Raw genomic sequence first — 16,837 nt, forward strand, 5'->3', positions numbered from 1 at the left:
AATTCATTTGTTTTCTGCTTTTCTTCCAACTTGATCAAGTGAAAGCAGCGGTTGCACCCCTCTAATTATGCCCACAATTCAGTCTTTTTTCGAAAAATTCTTCTTTGTTCCACAATTCAGCTCTACTAGTCAGTAGTTCACTAACGGCGGGAGTCTCATTTGTGGATACTAAAAATGGAACTGAATTTCCATAAGTTTTTTTATTTCTCTCTAAAATAAAAATTCATTTTCATTTTTTTTCTTTTTTTTTAGTATGTTAGAATTGCTATTGTGAAGGTCTAATGTTGAAATTATCAAAATGAACACAATTTATTTGCTACTTCCAACCCTAGAAAACTGCACATTCCCATGAATAAAACAATTGTACAAAGCTTTCAAAGGCAGCTATCACTTAAAAAAGAAAACAGACATAACAATTTTTTTAGTTAAATAATAGAAACTTAACTCGTAAACAACTTAATTTTACATGAAATATAACCATAATTATTTGTTAATTTGTTAATGATTTTATGTTATATTATGTTTCTATATCTCTAAAATTTTGCTGTAAAAATTCTAATCTTTCATATTTTCAACTTTTCTTAATTTGAGCGAAGTTAGCGTAAATTTACTATAAAAGTTTATCTTTTTTTCTATTTCAATAAATTTGTTTGTAATTTATTTAATATAATGTTGTAAATTCAAATTTTTCCTTTTTTTAATAATTTTTTAAAGTTTGAGGGATTTAAGTTGCCTTCGTCTAATGGATTGTTGCTCAATAAAAACTTTAACATGACAATATCATGATTTAATGGATTGGGTTGATACTTTGTCACAAATTGGTGGAATTGTAATTTTTAAGAGGAATTGTACATTTTGTGATATGTTTATTCCGATAATGGTATTAATGATTGAAGGAATTTATGAGGGTAATGAAGTAAGTAGCTCATTTTTGTTTATTAGTAAATAAGACTTTGCTAATGTGAGATCCCAAAAATTGGTTGGTTGTATGGGAAGGATCCACGAAATTGGAAGAAGCGACGTATACAAGATGGGGTGGTAATTACCTCTGTAAAGTTTAGAGTCATGTAATTACAGATCGAAGACGTTGCAACTTTGAAGAAATTAGGGCTTCAAAGTGTAATTTATGCCGTCTATTTTACACTGAAATTTTTCATCTAGACGTGTTAAGTGTTTGTCATTTCATGCAATTGCACATAATTTTTCAAAAGCAAATCGATTTACAGTTGATGCGGAAGCTGTTGAAAAATCAATTTTTAAAGGAGAGGATGAATCCATTATAGATGATTTTGATGACTATATTCAGAAACCGGACTACATTTTGTAAAATTTTGATATCACTTTCTGTCCATGGACATTTGATATTACACCGTTGGAATAAACTTTCCATGTTTGGCATCAAAACTATAGAAGAATTGATCAAAATTGTGAAAATAGCTAAGAGGGAGAATCTTAGATCAAGAGCAGATATGAGAAATGATGAACAATCTGGCAATAATACATTGGACTCATTCATACAAGGTACATATTTTATTAAACGGTTTTTTCACCATATACCCCTGAATTTTTTTAAATTCATCATATACCCCCGAGTTTTCACAAAAACACACCATATACCGTTGATAACCAATGATTGTTGACTTCGTCGGTCATTATGGTTAATTATGACCCGAAATCACCCTAAATACATTCCCCTACCCCCGAAACCCCCACATTCCTTTTTCCCACCCCCAAAACCACCCCAAAATTCCATTTTTCATCCTTTAACTCAATCATATGAATATGGTAATGGAAATTTGGAGTTGTTTCGGGTGTTGGAGAAAGGATATGAGTGGTTTCGGGGATGGGAGGAGAGACCTAAGGTGGTTTCGATGTATAATTAACCAAATTTCACTCATCTTATTGTCATTAGGGGTATATGGTGAATTTTTCTAACAATTCAGGGTATATGGTGAATAATTAAAAAACAGGTATATGGTGAAAAAAACCATTTATTAAAAGCAAAATGTACTACTTTACCCTTTTAGCATTGCATATTACAAATATTTCACTTATGCACTTCACCTATATTTATTCCCTTGTTTATTACACTTGACATAGACAAGTACAACATTTATTTATATTGTATTGTATTTATCGAGTGATTATTGATCCATGAGTAGAAAATTCGAATAACATAAATACTTTTCTCATACATAGTGTATGTTTATATAATATATATTACGCTCTTACAAAAATCAATGGTATTTTATGTTAATATATACTAAATCAAAAGGGATACACACCTCTTGCATAACACAGTTTGTATCAATGATATGTTTTAAAATTTGGCATATAGATGAAAAGTTGATCCTAAATAATAAACAATTCGGGCATCACCCGGGGCACATAACTAGTAAATAAATAAAGGAGGTGCTTTTCGAAAGCATTCGGGGCCGCATCAGCAAAGCCATTATATCAACCAATGAAAAAAAAAAAAGTTTGCATTTAATTTTATAATTACAAAAATCAATCATCGCGTAAGAAAAATTAACGAATGAGATTTAAGAGTTTAATTATATATGCCATGTAGGTTAAAAAAATACAATTAGTAATTTACCATTTAAATACAAATACAAATTAAAAAAAAAAAAATCATCTTTTTTACATTAAATATTTTATACTAATATCCATTAGATGAGATAACATTTATAAAGGCATTATTTTGACCAATGAAAAAAAAGTTCACATTTTATTTTAATATGATAAAAAATCAATCGTCGTGTAAACAAAAGTAATGAATGAAATTTGATAGTGTAATTTCAAGTGCCAAGTAAAAACTACTCCGCATGATTTAGGATTTAAATTATTTGAAAAAATAACAAAAAAAATATCTTTTAACCTTAATATTCTATTCTAATTTCCTACGAATGATATATCATATTTACAATTTATTTATTCATTATAAATTCAATTTTCACATAACTTACATCAAAGAATAAGGTCGCACATTATAAATTACATAAAAGTAATAAAAAATTATCTTTCTATAACAAGCAATATCAAATTAATCAAAATATTATACAGAAATAATTTGTCAAAAAAGTCCTTTAAGAGGTCAACTTTATGAGAAAGGTCGTTATGTAAAAAGGGTGGCATTAAAGGTCTTTATATCCCACTTAAGTTGTAAGGAAGGACCTTTGACCAGATTTTGACAATTGACTTTATTTGCCAGTCATTGAACATCTCATGTCCAACACATGACTTAGAAAAAAAAAATCTTTTTTTTGGTGGTTTTCTCCCTTTTCCCACCTATTCCAACTGACCCTAATTCTTCTGCCCTTATTTCTCCTTTCTCTTTTTGATTTGCAAACCCTAATTTTCATGAAGCAACTTGTTCACAACAACAATGTTCGAATCTAGTCCCTCCCATTAGAATTGAAGAGAAGTCAAATCAGGTAAGTTCAAAATCCCTTTGTTAATTATAATAATCAAGAAAGTCTCCTAATTCGCCAGTTCTCTCAATGTGCGCTCAGAAATTGCCAGTTAAGTTATTGCACCACCATTAATGGACTGCTGCAAGTCACATCGGATTAGAGAATATAGAGGAAGGAGAAATAAGGGGAAAAGAATTAGGGTCAATTGGAATTGGAGGGAAAAGGGTGAAAATAAAACAAAAAAGGGGGGGGGGGTTAGTCACTTGCTACACACGTGATGGTCAAAGGCCACAAAATAAAGTCAATCGTTGGAATTCAATATATGTGTGTATATATATAAGGACCTTCTCACAAAGTCGGCCATTTAAAAGGACCTTTCTGACAAATTTTCCTATTATATAGTCTTACAAAGAAAATTATCCTTTCGTAAGATTTATGTATGAAAAAGCATGCATTGCACGAGCTTTCATCTAATATTAAGTAAAATGGGTATTAATTTTTTAAAAAAATAAAAAGTAAAAATATTGATGGGCTAAAATTGTAAAGATGGGGCTTTAAAGTGCTATAATAAAAATAAAAAATAAAAATAAAAAACTGTGAAATTATTGTATAAATTTTAATTAATTTGACTATCACTTTCATATAAATATGTAATTTACTTGTATTGTATAAACATGTAACTTGACGAGATATGAGGAGATGGGGATGGTTAGTCCCTCCATCTCCCCCACCCATGTGATGGAAATTTGATTCCTCACAGACCCACTGTGATAGAGTGGGTTGTAGTTTAGTGTTTAAATGATAATAATAAACCACAACTCAACTCTAATGTACCTAGTCATGTGGGTAGTGCGGTGCTCGAATAGGATTATGGTTTTACCATCTCTCTCCTTCACAGATTGCTTTCTAAAAGTCTTCGCACTGTGAAATTCATCCCTCCTAAATGTCATTTGGGTTTTTCTTGGGTGTTAAAAGGCGCGCTTGATAAAGTGATTTGTAAGCATGACGACATCTCTTGCTGGTTTAATCTTCTCATGTTGCCTCTTTGTATCCTTAAAACCTTTTGTCCGAGGAGTAATCGTGAGTGTACATCTGCCGTTAGGCGGCAACGGCAGCAGGAGAGCATTGCTAATGCTATTCGTACTTGGAGTGAGCCGGGTGGTAGTATGCTGCTGTTGCGGGAAGCCCTGGCAACTGAATCCCCTTCATTGATGGATGCTGATGAGGACCTTGATTTGGAAGAGCGTAATATCACGCAGTGTTAGAGGAAGATTTGTGATGGCCATTACACCGCTGCAGTCCAGCTTCCTTCTTCTTCTGGTGTTGCTTCTTATAATGAGGCCACTCTAGCGGATTTACAGTCTAAACACCCTTCTTTTCCAGCTCCATCCTTGCCTGACATACCTATTGTTCACCTTCAGCTCGTTGCTACTTCTGCTGTTGTTTTGGATCGGATTAAGAGTTTTCCACGTGGCACATCATGTGGTAGGGACGGTTTACGTGCTCAACACTTATGGATTGCTTAAGTTGTGCTACTGTGGCTGCCTCAAATGAGTTAGTTGACTCTATTTCCAAAGTGGTTAATCTCTTTCTATCTGTAAGATGCCCTTTGGAACTAAGAGAGTATTTGCTAGTGCTCCTCTCACTCCTATTGTTAATCCCGGTGGTGGTATTCGTCCTATAGCTTTGGGTACTGCCTGGCGGCATCTTGTTTCGAAGGTGGCTGCTGTTATGGTTGGCCAGTCTTTGGGAAGTTACTTTGATGGTCTTCAATGTGGTGTTGGGGTTTCTTTAGGTGGCGAGGCAATTCTTCATGCTATGAATCGATTGATTGAGGATCGTGATTCTAATGTTGGTCTTTCTATGTTGTTGGTGGATTTTCAAAATGCCTTCAATCTAGTTGATCGTGCGGTCATGTTACGTGAAGTTCGTCGTCGTTGTCATGACATTTCGCGATGGGTTGAATTCTACTACTCTAATCCAGCCAGATTGTATTATGGGGACCACACCTTATGGTCGTCTCAGGGGTGCAGGGGGGTGATCCCCTTGGTCCTCTGCTTTTCGCTTTGGTTTTGCAACCTCTGGTGTGTAAAATCAGATATGCTTTTGAGGTATGTCTTCAGGCGTGGTATTTGGATGACGGCACTATTATTGGTGAAACTTTGGTGTTGGGGAAGGTTATGCAGTTGATTATGGAGGAAGGGCCTCGTTTTGGGTTACATCTCAACGTGGAAAAAACTGAAACTTTTTGGCATACAGAAGACCCGCGAAGCAGGCTTGTGGGTGTCTTTCCCCTTAATATTGCTCAACCATTGCATGGTGTTAAGTTGCTTGGTGGTCCTACTAGTTCCGATTCCGGTTTTAGTGGTGAGCTTGTGATGCAGAGGGTGACCAAGACCATTGCGCTTATGGATAAGGTTGCTAAGCTAGATGATCCTCAGTGTGAGTTGTTGTTACTTAGGGCATGTACCGGAGTTTCTAAACTCTACTTTGCTTTGCGTACTTGTCCTCCTAGTACTTTTGAGGCGACTCACCGCACATTTGACGAGGCTCTTCGATCTTCCTTGGAGCGTATTGTTACTGCTTTGGGGCCTGGGTTTGGCGATTGGCAGTAGCGCCTTGCCACCTTAACGTTTGCATTTGGAGGGCTTGGTGTTTATTCCGCAGGTGATGTTCGTCATTATGCTTTTCTTACCTCTCGGTTACAGTCTGCTGGGTTGTAGACAAAACTCTTACGAAATGCTGGCATTGTTGGTCTTGGTCGAGCCCTTGAAGATGCGTTGAGTCTGTTTAATGGAACAGTGGAGTCTGACATTTTGTGTAATCCTAGTGAGGTCGCTACCCCTAAACTCATGAAGAAATTGGCAGATATATATTTTACAAAGGTTACCGCTTCTGCAGAATCCGCCTTCTCTTTATCTCCTCGACAATCAGCATTGTGGAAATCGCAGCAGGGAGATCACACCTCTGCTTGGCTTTTGGCGGTCCCGATTTCAGGCCTGGGTCAGACGATGAACGCAAAGACATACCGATGTGTGTTGTGCTACCAGTTGGGTGTTCCATTATTCTCTGTCTCGACGCCGTACTCTACTTGTTCAAGGGTTTTTATTGGGGATATTTTCGGTGATCACACGGTGTCGTGTGCTGGTATTGTGGGTATTAAACATCGACATAATGTGGTTCGGGATACCCTTGTTGATATTTGCTACCGATCTGGGATTTTAGCAAGAATATAGGTAGACATTGGGTTATGTGGAGGGAACGACAGGGCCCTCAGACTGGCAGATGTGTTACTTTATTCCTGGGATCGTGGTCGCGATGTCTGTGTTGACTTGACAGGGTCTTCTCGTTTGACACAGTCTGGGCTATCTGATTTTGTTCCTGGACGGGTTGTGGCTGATGCAGCTCACCGAAAGCGGGTCAAGTACGAATCTAGTTGTCAAACAATTGGATACGGTTTCCTTCCCTTCTCCTTTTCTTCGCTTGGGGAATTAGAAAAGGAGGTTGTTGCGTTGCTGAAGCGAGCTCAGAAATTCTCAACGACTCAGGACATTAGGGCTCGTACTGCTGCACATATTTTCACTAGGATAGGCTTTGCAATAGCTAGAGGAGTGGGGGTCCAGATTGTTTTTCGGCTTCCCACTAATTTTTTATAGGTTGTATGACTTTGTCTGTTTTCGAGAAATAATAATAATAATGATGATGATGGTAATAATAATAATAATAATAATAATAATAATAATAATAATAATAATAATAATAATAATAATAATAATAATAATAAGTACATGTAACCTAACTTACCTAAGTACATGTTTTTACTTGCCTCAAAAAAAAAAAAAAAATTACATGTTTTAACGGTAACATAATTTATTTTAGAGTGTATAATTGTATATACATTACCTAAACTTATTTTGTCAACAAGTCAAAACAAGATGAGCTAATAATTCAAGGACCTCCCCTCCCCGTCTTCAAAAATTACTTACTTACGCATACCTGACAGGTAATCTAATTGAACTTAACGAGCAAAATTTCCAAAGAAAAGAATTGATCCACAATTCCACATATGTAGTCATCTTGAAGGAGTTGAGATCGTTGTTTGGTTAACCACTAGTAAAACTTCTTATGGAAAGTTATTTCCTAAGATATTTGGCTTCTCATAATATAGCTAAGCAAATTCCTCTATTTTATGAAAAGTAAAACTTCTTAAGATATTCAGCTTCTCATAATTTAGCTAGGCCAACAATATCGTACTCTTCCACTTCCTGCATAGTTCTAATTATCGTGACTTTTGATGTCAACCAAAAAACACCAAGTTATCTAGTAAGAATTTTAAGTGCGTTTGCCGTTTAGTATGAATATTGAAAATGAAATGGAAAGGAAACATAGGAGGAAAGGATTCATATCTCTTACTCTCTCCGTTTTTTTTTTTTTAAGTGACCCATTAAGAATTTTAGCAATATTCCCTAAACATACTTTGACCAATGTTTATGAATTATACATAAGAAAAAAATATATATATAGTGCATACTTGTTAAAATCGTCTCAATGAGTAGGTAATTAATATTCAATTGTTATAATTTAAAGTTAATGATAATTAAAGATTATTAGTCAAAGTTTTGCATCAGCATGCGTATCATGTCACTAAGGGGCACTTAAAAAAAACAAAGGGGATAACATTTCTTTTATTTGTTTTAATCATAGAAAGGAGTCATTTAAACTTAACTCCCTTTGTTTGAGAAGAGTAAGGATAATTGTTACCTTAGATTTTAGGGAAGTAACAAATGCATGGAAACCCTTAGGTAATGTTAATTGTTACCCCTGTCTTCTAATCAAACATTTGATAACAGTAATTATTTAATTGAATCCGATTTCCAACCCAAAAAACTTCTTACCAAACAAACTCGGTAGAAACTGATTTTGGTGACAACTAAAAGGAAGTGGTGGATACTGGATACCCAAGTAACCCAACACGACTCCTCTCAAGGCTCTCCACAAGAACATCTAAAAAATCAAAATATATATACTGAAATTTATCTCAAAAATAAATATTAAAAAAAAATTAAAAAAAAAAAAACAAAAAAAAACACAACAATGCACATTGGACTTGGTACCGAGCTACCGACCCCTAGATTTCACAGGTTAACCTCCCGGATCAAGCACACCCAACCCTACCCAACCTGAATATGTGTGTCCACATTTAAACAGAAGATGAACATAAACCAACTGCACATTCATTCAAAAGAAGCATGACCAACGTAAGTTTCCAGAAGACCTACTAGCGTCTAGCGTTTTGTAAAACATTTGAATTACAAAATTATCAGATCCAAATCGGGCAATAATCTAAGAATCAAGAGTCAATAGAGATCAAATAGAAGTTAAACTTTCATAACATTCCAAACTACTGTAGTTTGCAAATCTTTCTACCTTCCTGTCCACGGCACTTCTACAATTACTGGTATTATCTTTACCAAAAGCGATTTGATACGTTAGCAAGAAATTGCAGGCTACCTCATAAATCAGACTTCAAGTGTGGCTCCACAACAAAGCTAGCTATACATATCTGCAAGAGAAAGACAGACCAATATAAGCTCTATATATAACAATGCTAAACTTTCCAACAGCCAAAATGCCAAATTAAATTTGAAAGACAAATAAAGCTTAATGATTCATATCCTTCAAACTTATAAGTAACCAGTAACAGGGAATTGCTACTTCAATACTGTCAATACCCAAAGGATCTCAAAACTTTCTAGATATTGCAACTATAAACAATCAATTTCCACATTCGAAGTGATTCAAAGAAAATCAATCAACAGGAAAAAAAAAAAAGAAAAAAAAACGTTCAATAAGCTGTTGCAGGACCTAAGAAAGATTTAAGCATGCCGAAGGTTACCTTATTCTCCTATACATCTATAGCCCGGTAAATCATGTATTCTTATCCCAGTAATAACTTTTGTTTCCCCAGGTTTGCCAGGAACACACTTAGGTTTACAGGCGCCATTGTCAATGACTATAAACAAAAAAGGCAAAAAATAAAACTTTGGAGATAATCCTATTACTTAGCACTTGGGAATCAAAAACACCCTAGTTCTAGCATCTACAGCATGACTTTGATGATTAGAGTTTCACAATTCATCAAAGTTTGATTTGCTCTGATCTGAACATATCTGAATTTGATGATTAGCCCTGATCACCATTAACATATAGTAGGACCAGAAATGACTTTGATGATCAAAACTTTCACAATTCATGTTGACTAATGCAGAAAATAACAATAACAGATTCACTTTCAGAAAAGAATCATTTCATACTGCTACTATCTCTGTCCCTGAATAAACTTCACACTTTCCTTCACCAAATGTCCCCACATAAACTTCACAATTCTTTTTTCTTCTCTCTCACGTCTCAATATCATCAATCATTCTTTGAACTTATTCCCACACACTTTCTCTTATGCACTACCAAATCATTATTCACATCTAACAACTAAAATGATCCCAACTAAGAAAAATGTACATCAAAGATCCGAATTATGACAAATACTCAATGCTAATTGATAAAGGCTAACACCATTATTAACAGAGTTAAAATGGGCCCATAAGTGTTCGATATCATCATAATGGAGGATCATACATGTACATTTTTGTGTCTAGAGAATAACTCTTTCTATTAATCAACAATAGTTGAGATTATTTTTGCAGCAAGTGTTATCAATCAAGAATAATGCAAAAAGGTTTCTATTCTCCAAGAGATTGCGCTTATAGGTCAATGAAAAAAATACAAGGAAAGTTACAAAACAACCCTAAATATAGGCACTTATCTAGTTCTTCCAAAACTTGGCATAATTCAGAGTTCACATTATAATCATATAGTCAGATAATCTTTATAACCTAGTAAAGGGCTGAAGGCTGGGTAACAGCATCATTTTGCACTTATCACAATTACATCCTCAAATAAGGGGTTTGATAGAATTCTAAAATTATCCCTATATAAAAAAAAGGTTGCTATAGCCTAGAGACAAGTAAATGCAGCCCATCATAAGTCCTATACTACTCCCATGTTCTCAAAGAAAAGCAACACGCAGATCCCACTCAGTACATCTGTTGCCAAATAAATAAAAATTCCACAGCTTGGTTGCAGTAAAATTTGAATCAGCGTTTATGATAAAATTGTCAAGCCATTTACCCTGTATCTCGACCTTTGTGACCTTTCTGAAATTTCAGTCTTCAATTCCTACAGAGTTTCATCTCTTTCCCCTAAATGAGCTACAAACTTAAATACATGTCCTCACTACATGTTGAACACACTACTGGAAAAAATTGCAGTACAACAATATTGTTTTGGTAAAACAACACGGATCAGGGGCCCAGCTAACGCGTGAAACACTCCGCCTGGGGAGTACGGTAGCAAGACCGACCCCACGTACATGTACAAAGAACCGAAATCGTTCATTGCCCCTTCAATAATGTTTTCTTCATAAAAACTAGGACCATACTCCTTGTACTCAAGCCTCAAACTTGAAATAGGCTGCTCAAACAAAATTACGGCAACTTAGAATACGGCACAACTAGGTGAAAATGTCAGCAGCAACAAAGGAAAATAGGACAAAGGTAAGGAGAAGTGAACCTAAGAGCAAACAATTAATTTCCTAACAAGCTTAAGCCTATTTGACAAATCTAGTCACGATATGTCAGATGATCCTAAGATACGGCAAAGAGATTGAGCATTGATTGCCCCTGGTTGTGCAATACCTCCAAAATAAAGTTAATTTCAACATCTGGTTAGCCCTATCCGACAAGTTATATCAAAAAATCATCATGCTAAAGAGATGGAAAGGTAGTTGATTCCTTAAACCTATCAACTAAACAAATCGACAGACCCATAATGTAAGTGATCTTCCTGCCAAATTCAGATTCAACACCCAAAAATTAAGAAGATAAAAAATATAAAAAATAAAAATAAAAACCGTTCACCAACCATCTAAATTCAATGTCACTAAGATTGTGATCTGTGGTCTTCATTAAAGAACATCAGTAAGCACAATATATAGTAGTGAACCTAGACGTCATCAAACGGAAAATGCCTCTGGGATCTAATATTGATATAATGCTACATCTCTCAACCAAAAAATGACAAATATCCACCCTTAATAATTCCCTTCATAGAAGCTAAAGAAGCATGGATACATAACCATAGAAAAAAATCATTGATATGGTCGCAATTGCAGTAACACTTTGTTTGGATAGAAGGAAATGGAAGGAAATGAAGAGAAGAAAAAGGGAGGAGGACAACTTCACTTGTTTGGGTAAAGGATTGGGGAAACGAGAGGGAGAGATCCATTTTCCCTCTCTTTAATATCCATAATCCCTCCAAAATTGAAGAGATTTGAAGGAAAAATGGAGCTCACCTTTCTCCTCCTTTCTCTTCTCTCTCCTTCCTCCTCTTTTCCTCCCCTTCCTTTCCATCCTTCTTTGCTATCCAAACAAAGTGTAAAGATTACATTGTCGCGGAAACACCTTGTAACAGACATGGTTTAAATCTTGTTTAAATTTGAGTTTAAAAAAGTGTTCTTTCAACAGAATATAACCAAATCTATCATAATATCAAAGGTAACATATTTGGTGACAAATAAAATTTACTTAATATATAATGTTTTATAAACTACGTAGTACATAATTACTAAAAATATATGGTCAGTTTAAATAAAAGAACAGACATAACAGATAAAAAAATCCTAACATGATGAGTCATCATTATGTAACAATCGACACTGGGAGAAAAGCATAATATATGTCAGGGTGTTATGTAATGGGATTTCTGAAAATAGCAAATCCTGCTACGGAACAGCTACTGTGTAACGGAATGGACAAGTTTCAATTCCATGTACATAACACAGCAGAAAAAAATGGAGCAGCTGGATAACATGTCATGGGATGTGACAAAGTTTTGCACTGCCTGTCACTGGCCTACCGAAACCCTCTTCCTTTATCCAGGCTTGGGACTGGCAGCGGGAAAACCCACTGGCGGAGCAGTGGATAACATGAAGGAAGTTAAACAATGGCAAAGAACATTAATCAAATATCACACATACATACGACACCCCCTCCAAATATAAAAGTAAAACATCATTTACTGAAGTTAAAGAACAAAAATAGTGATATCGCAAAGAAAGAACAGGAAGTTCAGCAAAGACATCCAGTCAACAATAATCAATATATGCCTGAGAACTCTGAAAATATTAGAACCTAACTAACTACAATATATTAAACAGGATATTAACTTGATGTTTGACAAAATTATGTTTAGGGAGATAAGCAAGAACCTGTAAGACTTGAAGAGAGCATGAAAGAGAGGCTAGTTCCTCCTGACATCAATGAACAAACTATGACAGGAAATTCAAGGATTGTTTTTATGTGGATAGAAATCATGTTAACTGACAATCATATGTAACCCGAATAAAACCAAACAAAATAAACTCATCAACCTTTCTGATCCTAAGGGGAATATCAACAGCCAATCCCGTATTCCCATCATATTAAGAATGGCAAACATCAAGACATAGAAGAAGCACATGAACTCTACCAGTCTACTCAGAATCACCAAACCTCTACAAACTTCAACTACTACAACAACGAACCAAGACTCTAATAGTCTAATACTATGGTTTATCTCCATCAAAGCCACCAAAGCAAAGTATATTTCACACCAGCCATCTCTCTTAAAACAACCTACGACATAATTCCATTAAATTTTGAGCATAAAAAATCTAGCAAACAAACCATAGAGCATGCAATTAATTAAATAAATCAAAGACAGTTACTTTATGCAAAGGGGCAAATTGCATATTTGAACAAGGACATCCGCCTCAATATAATATATGCTCCTCAAACACATCATTATAAAACCATAATAATCTAAAATTCACCCGATCAACAAATCAATAAAATTAAACAAATTAACAAGTTAAGAAGCGTAATCTCACCATTCGAATCGGATCTCTTAGCACGCTTAACCTTCTCAAGCTGAACCTGCATTTCAACAAGCATCTGCATCCTTTGACACTCCATCTCCTTAGCAAATTGCATCCTCTGCTTCTCCAATTCAACCATCTGCCTCTGCTTCTCGGCTTCGACCTTCGCATACACCTCCCCAAACTTCTCAATCACCCTAGCCAGCTTCCTTATCCCATCCGCCTCACTACTCTCTCCACTCATCTCCACTTCCTCTTCCTCCTCCTCCTCCTCTTCCTCATCCTCATCCTCATCCTCACTCTCTGCCGCAGCAGCGGCAGCAGCAGCAGCAATCGCCGAATAATTCTTCCTAAAATACGACGGCTCATCACCTCGCATCGGCGCCGGTGTCGGAACCGGAGGCGACGGAGACGGCGCCGGCCTCTTCTGAGGCAAAATCACCGGCGTCCGATGAGCAATCAACGGAACCGCCATTGGAGGCGAAGGAGAAGAAACCTTCTTCAACGGCATAGTAGATCCAATCAATTGATCCAAAGGATCAAAGAAAGGCCAAGAACTCTTATACTCACCATTAGAATCCAAAACCCTAGCCTTCTCGATCTTATACTTCTTCTTCAAAGTATCGATCCGATTCTTACACTGCACATCCGTTCTCCGAGCTTTTTTCACATGTCCATGGCGATTATTCACCGTATCAGCAACCTCCTGCCATTGTTTCTGCCTCAGATTTCCTCGATTCAGCTCAATATACCTCTGTCCCCACGCCTCGATCAGCGTAAACGTCGCATCTTCGCTCCAACAATCCTCCCTCACTGGAACAGGCCGAGAAGATGAAATCATCGCCAAAGATGGCGACGATGAATCTGGACCTTCCGCCATTGACGAAAACCTTCAGAGAATAATCAGATCAATCAAAGGAACAAGAAGATGATGATGAAGAAGAAGGAGGTAGGGTAGGTTGTTGAAGTTATGGAGGTAATCGGAGGAATTTTAACGGAGGAGAGAGAAAGTAGGAGAGAGAAAGAAGAGAGACAAAAAGCGCCGGCCGACGAGAAAAGCATGATAAGAGGAAGAAAGGGATAAGAGGGTTTGAGAAAGAGGGATAAGCGATGACGTAACGTGAGATCGCCGGTAAGGGTGACATCGAGAGGGGCGCGTGAGCCGACGTTACGGAGAGTGTGGGATTTTTTAGCTAGTATTAAAGCTTTTTTACGAACTTAATTAATTAGCCTTCCATTAACCGATATTTTGTGAGGGAAGACTTCAAGTTTTAGGGTTCCTTATTTTTTTAAGTAACTACACTCTACAACAAATGCCTATGGGGGGTTCTTCTTGGGACTTACTTTGATATTTCAAATATTGATTTCAGACGAACTTACTGCTTTTGTTAGTAGTGGTGGTTTTCAAAATGGAGATCATGTGGATTTAGAGACAACAATCCAAATATTGATTTCGAGCAATCTTCTTACTTTAGTTAGCACTGGTAGATTTAATAATGTAGATCGTGGATCCAGTTTTGGAGAACAATGTGGTAAATGTTTCCTGAATTATTTTTATTATGTAAACATTAACACAATTATTGTTAGGTTTGAAAGGTGTGGTGAACAACTCAAGATTTCAAGGCATAAGGGTGCATAGCTTTGGAGTTTAGTTATGGATTATTACTTGGTGTTAAACAGTGATGGGTGATGAATGGCTAACTTCAAATGAGTATTTCTCAAAATCTAGAGACTATTTTGAGATGATTCACGTTGGAGGTAATAACTTGTCTCTATAGCTTTCCAACCACTAGTCATAAGCTTGTTTTGGACAAGAAATTGCGCGTTTGCACAAGACAAGAAGGTGCGTCAGTGCAAAAGTATGCTAGAAATGCGATTTTCAGCCTAGAGGCAGTAGCATTTGCGCATGCGCGCCTTCGCAAAGTTGGAGCAGGGGAGACTCGGGATTGCCCTTTCGCGCAAGGGATGCATGGCCCATCCACTCCTTTGTGCCCTGCAACCCCAATTCCTGCCACGTGTTATATTATTAGTCGTCGATGTTTCATTTATGATTTGGGGTATATATGTTCATAGCCGTCAATATTTAGGAGAGGCGAGTGTGAAAAATTGTAGAGAGAGAAAGAGCGTCTCAAATGTAGATCCAAACACTTAGGGTTTGAGTGTTTGAAAGGGTGAGTTTGGGGTGGAATCTTTCATGGTATTTGAAAAGCTTGTAATCTACATTGTAATTCATCAGAGTATTACTCCATTATGGAATTGTGGGTTTTATCCCAATTCTCATTCCACGATAAATTTTCTTTTGTTTTGTTGTTTACTTGTTGCTTTCAGTTTTTTTTTTTATTTTTTGGTAAATAGGGAATATTATTACCAAAAAGAGCTGCGAAGCAGCAAAAACAGGAATACAAACAGCCCAAAGGCCTAAACTCCAACACACCAAAAGCCCCAAAGGGCACACAACCACCAGCCAAGGAACAAGGCCCAAAGGCCACTTTCTAGGAAGGGTTCCAAAGAGCCTTGAACCAAACACGGCTCTTCTGAACTCAATGGAAAAGAGCTACCCTCTACGAGGATTACCTAAAACCAAAGGAACAGGACAACAAAAAGCACAAGAACTTACAAAGAAAAGGCCAACAAATTAGAAAAGAAAAAGACAAAGCCCAAAACGCCAACACCTAGGAGTTGCCAAAAAAAAACCAAACCAAAAAAAGCGATGCAGCAGCACAAAAGACAAGAAGCCAGCAGCAAAGCAACACAAAACAGCAAAAAAACAATATCAGCAACCAGAACAGAACAGCAGCAGCAAGGCAGTAGGCTGAACAGACCAACAGCAACAGCAACCAGGTAGCCCACCAGCCTGAACCAGCAGAGAACTAACGCACCCAGCGGCCCCACAGGCAGCAAACAGAAACCAGCAAGCTAGCAAGACTGCCAACAGCAAAATGCAGCAGCCAGCAGCTCTACAGACAGCAACACAGAATAGCAGAAGCCAGCAGACATGCTACAGCAACACAACACAGCACCAGCAGACAAAAAACAGCAACACAACACCAGCACCAGCGGGCATAAAAAAACAGCAGCAGCAGGGTAGAAGGCAACAACAGCAGCTAGCAGAACCTGCAAGAAGCCAGAAACATGAACCAGAAGCCAGCAACAGCTGGAGCACCTGTAGGCAGTAAAGAACCAAAACCAGACAGGTAACACGCTACACATAAGCCAACAGAGACACAACAACAGCATAAACCAGCAGCACACAAGCTGCAGACAACAGAACAGAAAACAGAAAGGTAGCAACCCGCATAGAACCCGACAGAAGCCATAACAGCAGCTCAAACTAGCAACAAGCAGACTAAACCACCAGCTAAACAGCCCCATAGCATTAAATCACGAGATATTTCCAAGCTCCTTCTAAGCATCTACAAGCAACTTTAAACACAATATTCCGAAACTC

General features: G+C 36.9%; 2 protein-coding genes across 5 annotated transcripts; one reads left to right on the plus strand and one right to left on the minus strand.

The window, feature by feature from the left end:
* The first annotated feature begins 5,018 nt into the window (after window positions 1-5,018).
* On the plus strand, window positions 5,019-6,031 carry LOC110730443. The gene is made up of 2 exons (XM_021910246.1): window positions 5,019-5,407; window positions 5,515-6,031. Exons 1-2 carry the CDS (start codon window positions 5,019-5,021, stop codon window positions 6,029-6,031), a joined length of 906 nt encoding a protein of 301 aa, XP_021765938.1.
* A 2,597-nt stretch (window positions 6,032-8,628) lies between these two features.
* Window positions 8,629-14,753, minus strand: LOC110730597 (trihelix transcription factor ASIL2-like). 4 transcript variants are annotated; one of them, XM_021910419.1, is made up of 3 exons: window positions 13,402-14,753; window positions 12,742-12,801; window positions 8,629-8,979 (listed from the first exon to the last, which is right to left on the minus strand). In XM_021910419.1, exons 1-3 carry the CDS (start codon window positions 14,267-14,269, stop codon window positions 8,966-8,968), a joined length of 942 nt encoding a protein of 313 aa, XP_021766111.1. In that variant the 5' UTR covers window positions 14,270-14,753; the 3' UTR covers window positions 8,629-8,965. The 4 variants fall into 4 exon arrangements, with proteins under 4 accessions (XP_021766111.1, XP_021766112.1, XP_021766114.1 ...); XM_021910420.1 differs by having other exon boundaries at window positions 12,742-12,783; window positions 13,402-14,750; XM_021910422.1 differs by lacking the exon at window positions 12,742-12,801 and having other exon boundaries at window positions 13,402-14,723.
* Window positions 14,754-16,837: the final 2,084 nt, after the last annotated feature.

This window comes from Chenopodium quinoa, unplaced genomic scaffold (genome assembly GCF_001683475.1).
Source record: "Chenopodium quinoa cultivar QQ74 unplaced genomic scaffold, ASM168347v1, whole genome shotgun sequence".
Lineage (NCBI taxonomy): Eukaryota > Viridiplantae > Streptophyta > Magnoliopsida > Caryophyllales > Amaranthaceae > Chenopodium > Chenopodium quinoa.

What these genes read in the sequence shown, in the direction of transcription:
- LOC110730443 (XM_021910246.1), top strand. Translation starts at nt 5,019, where the DNA reads ATGCCCTTTGGAACTAAGAGAGTATTTGCTAGTGCTCCTCTCACTCCT. An exon ending in TACTCTAATCCAGCCAGATT is followed by an intron (nt 5,408 to 5,514) that starts GTATTATGGGGA and finishes GTGTAAAATCAG; the next exon opens with ATATGCTTTTGAGGTATGTC.
- LOC110730597 (XM_021910419.1), bottom strand. Translation starts at nt 14,269, where the DNA reads ATGGCGGAAGGTCCAGATTCATCGTCGCCATCTTTGGCGATGATTTCA. An exon ending in TAAGAGATCCGATTCGAATG is followed by an intron (nt 12,802 to 13,401) that starts GTGAGATTACGC and finishes TTCCTGTCATAG; the next exon opens with TTTGTTCATTGATGTCAGGA.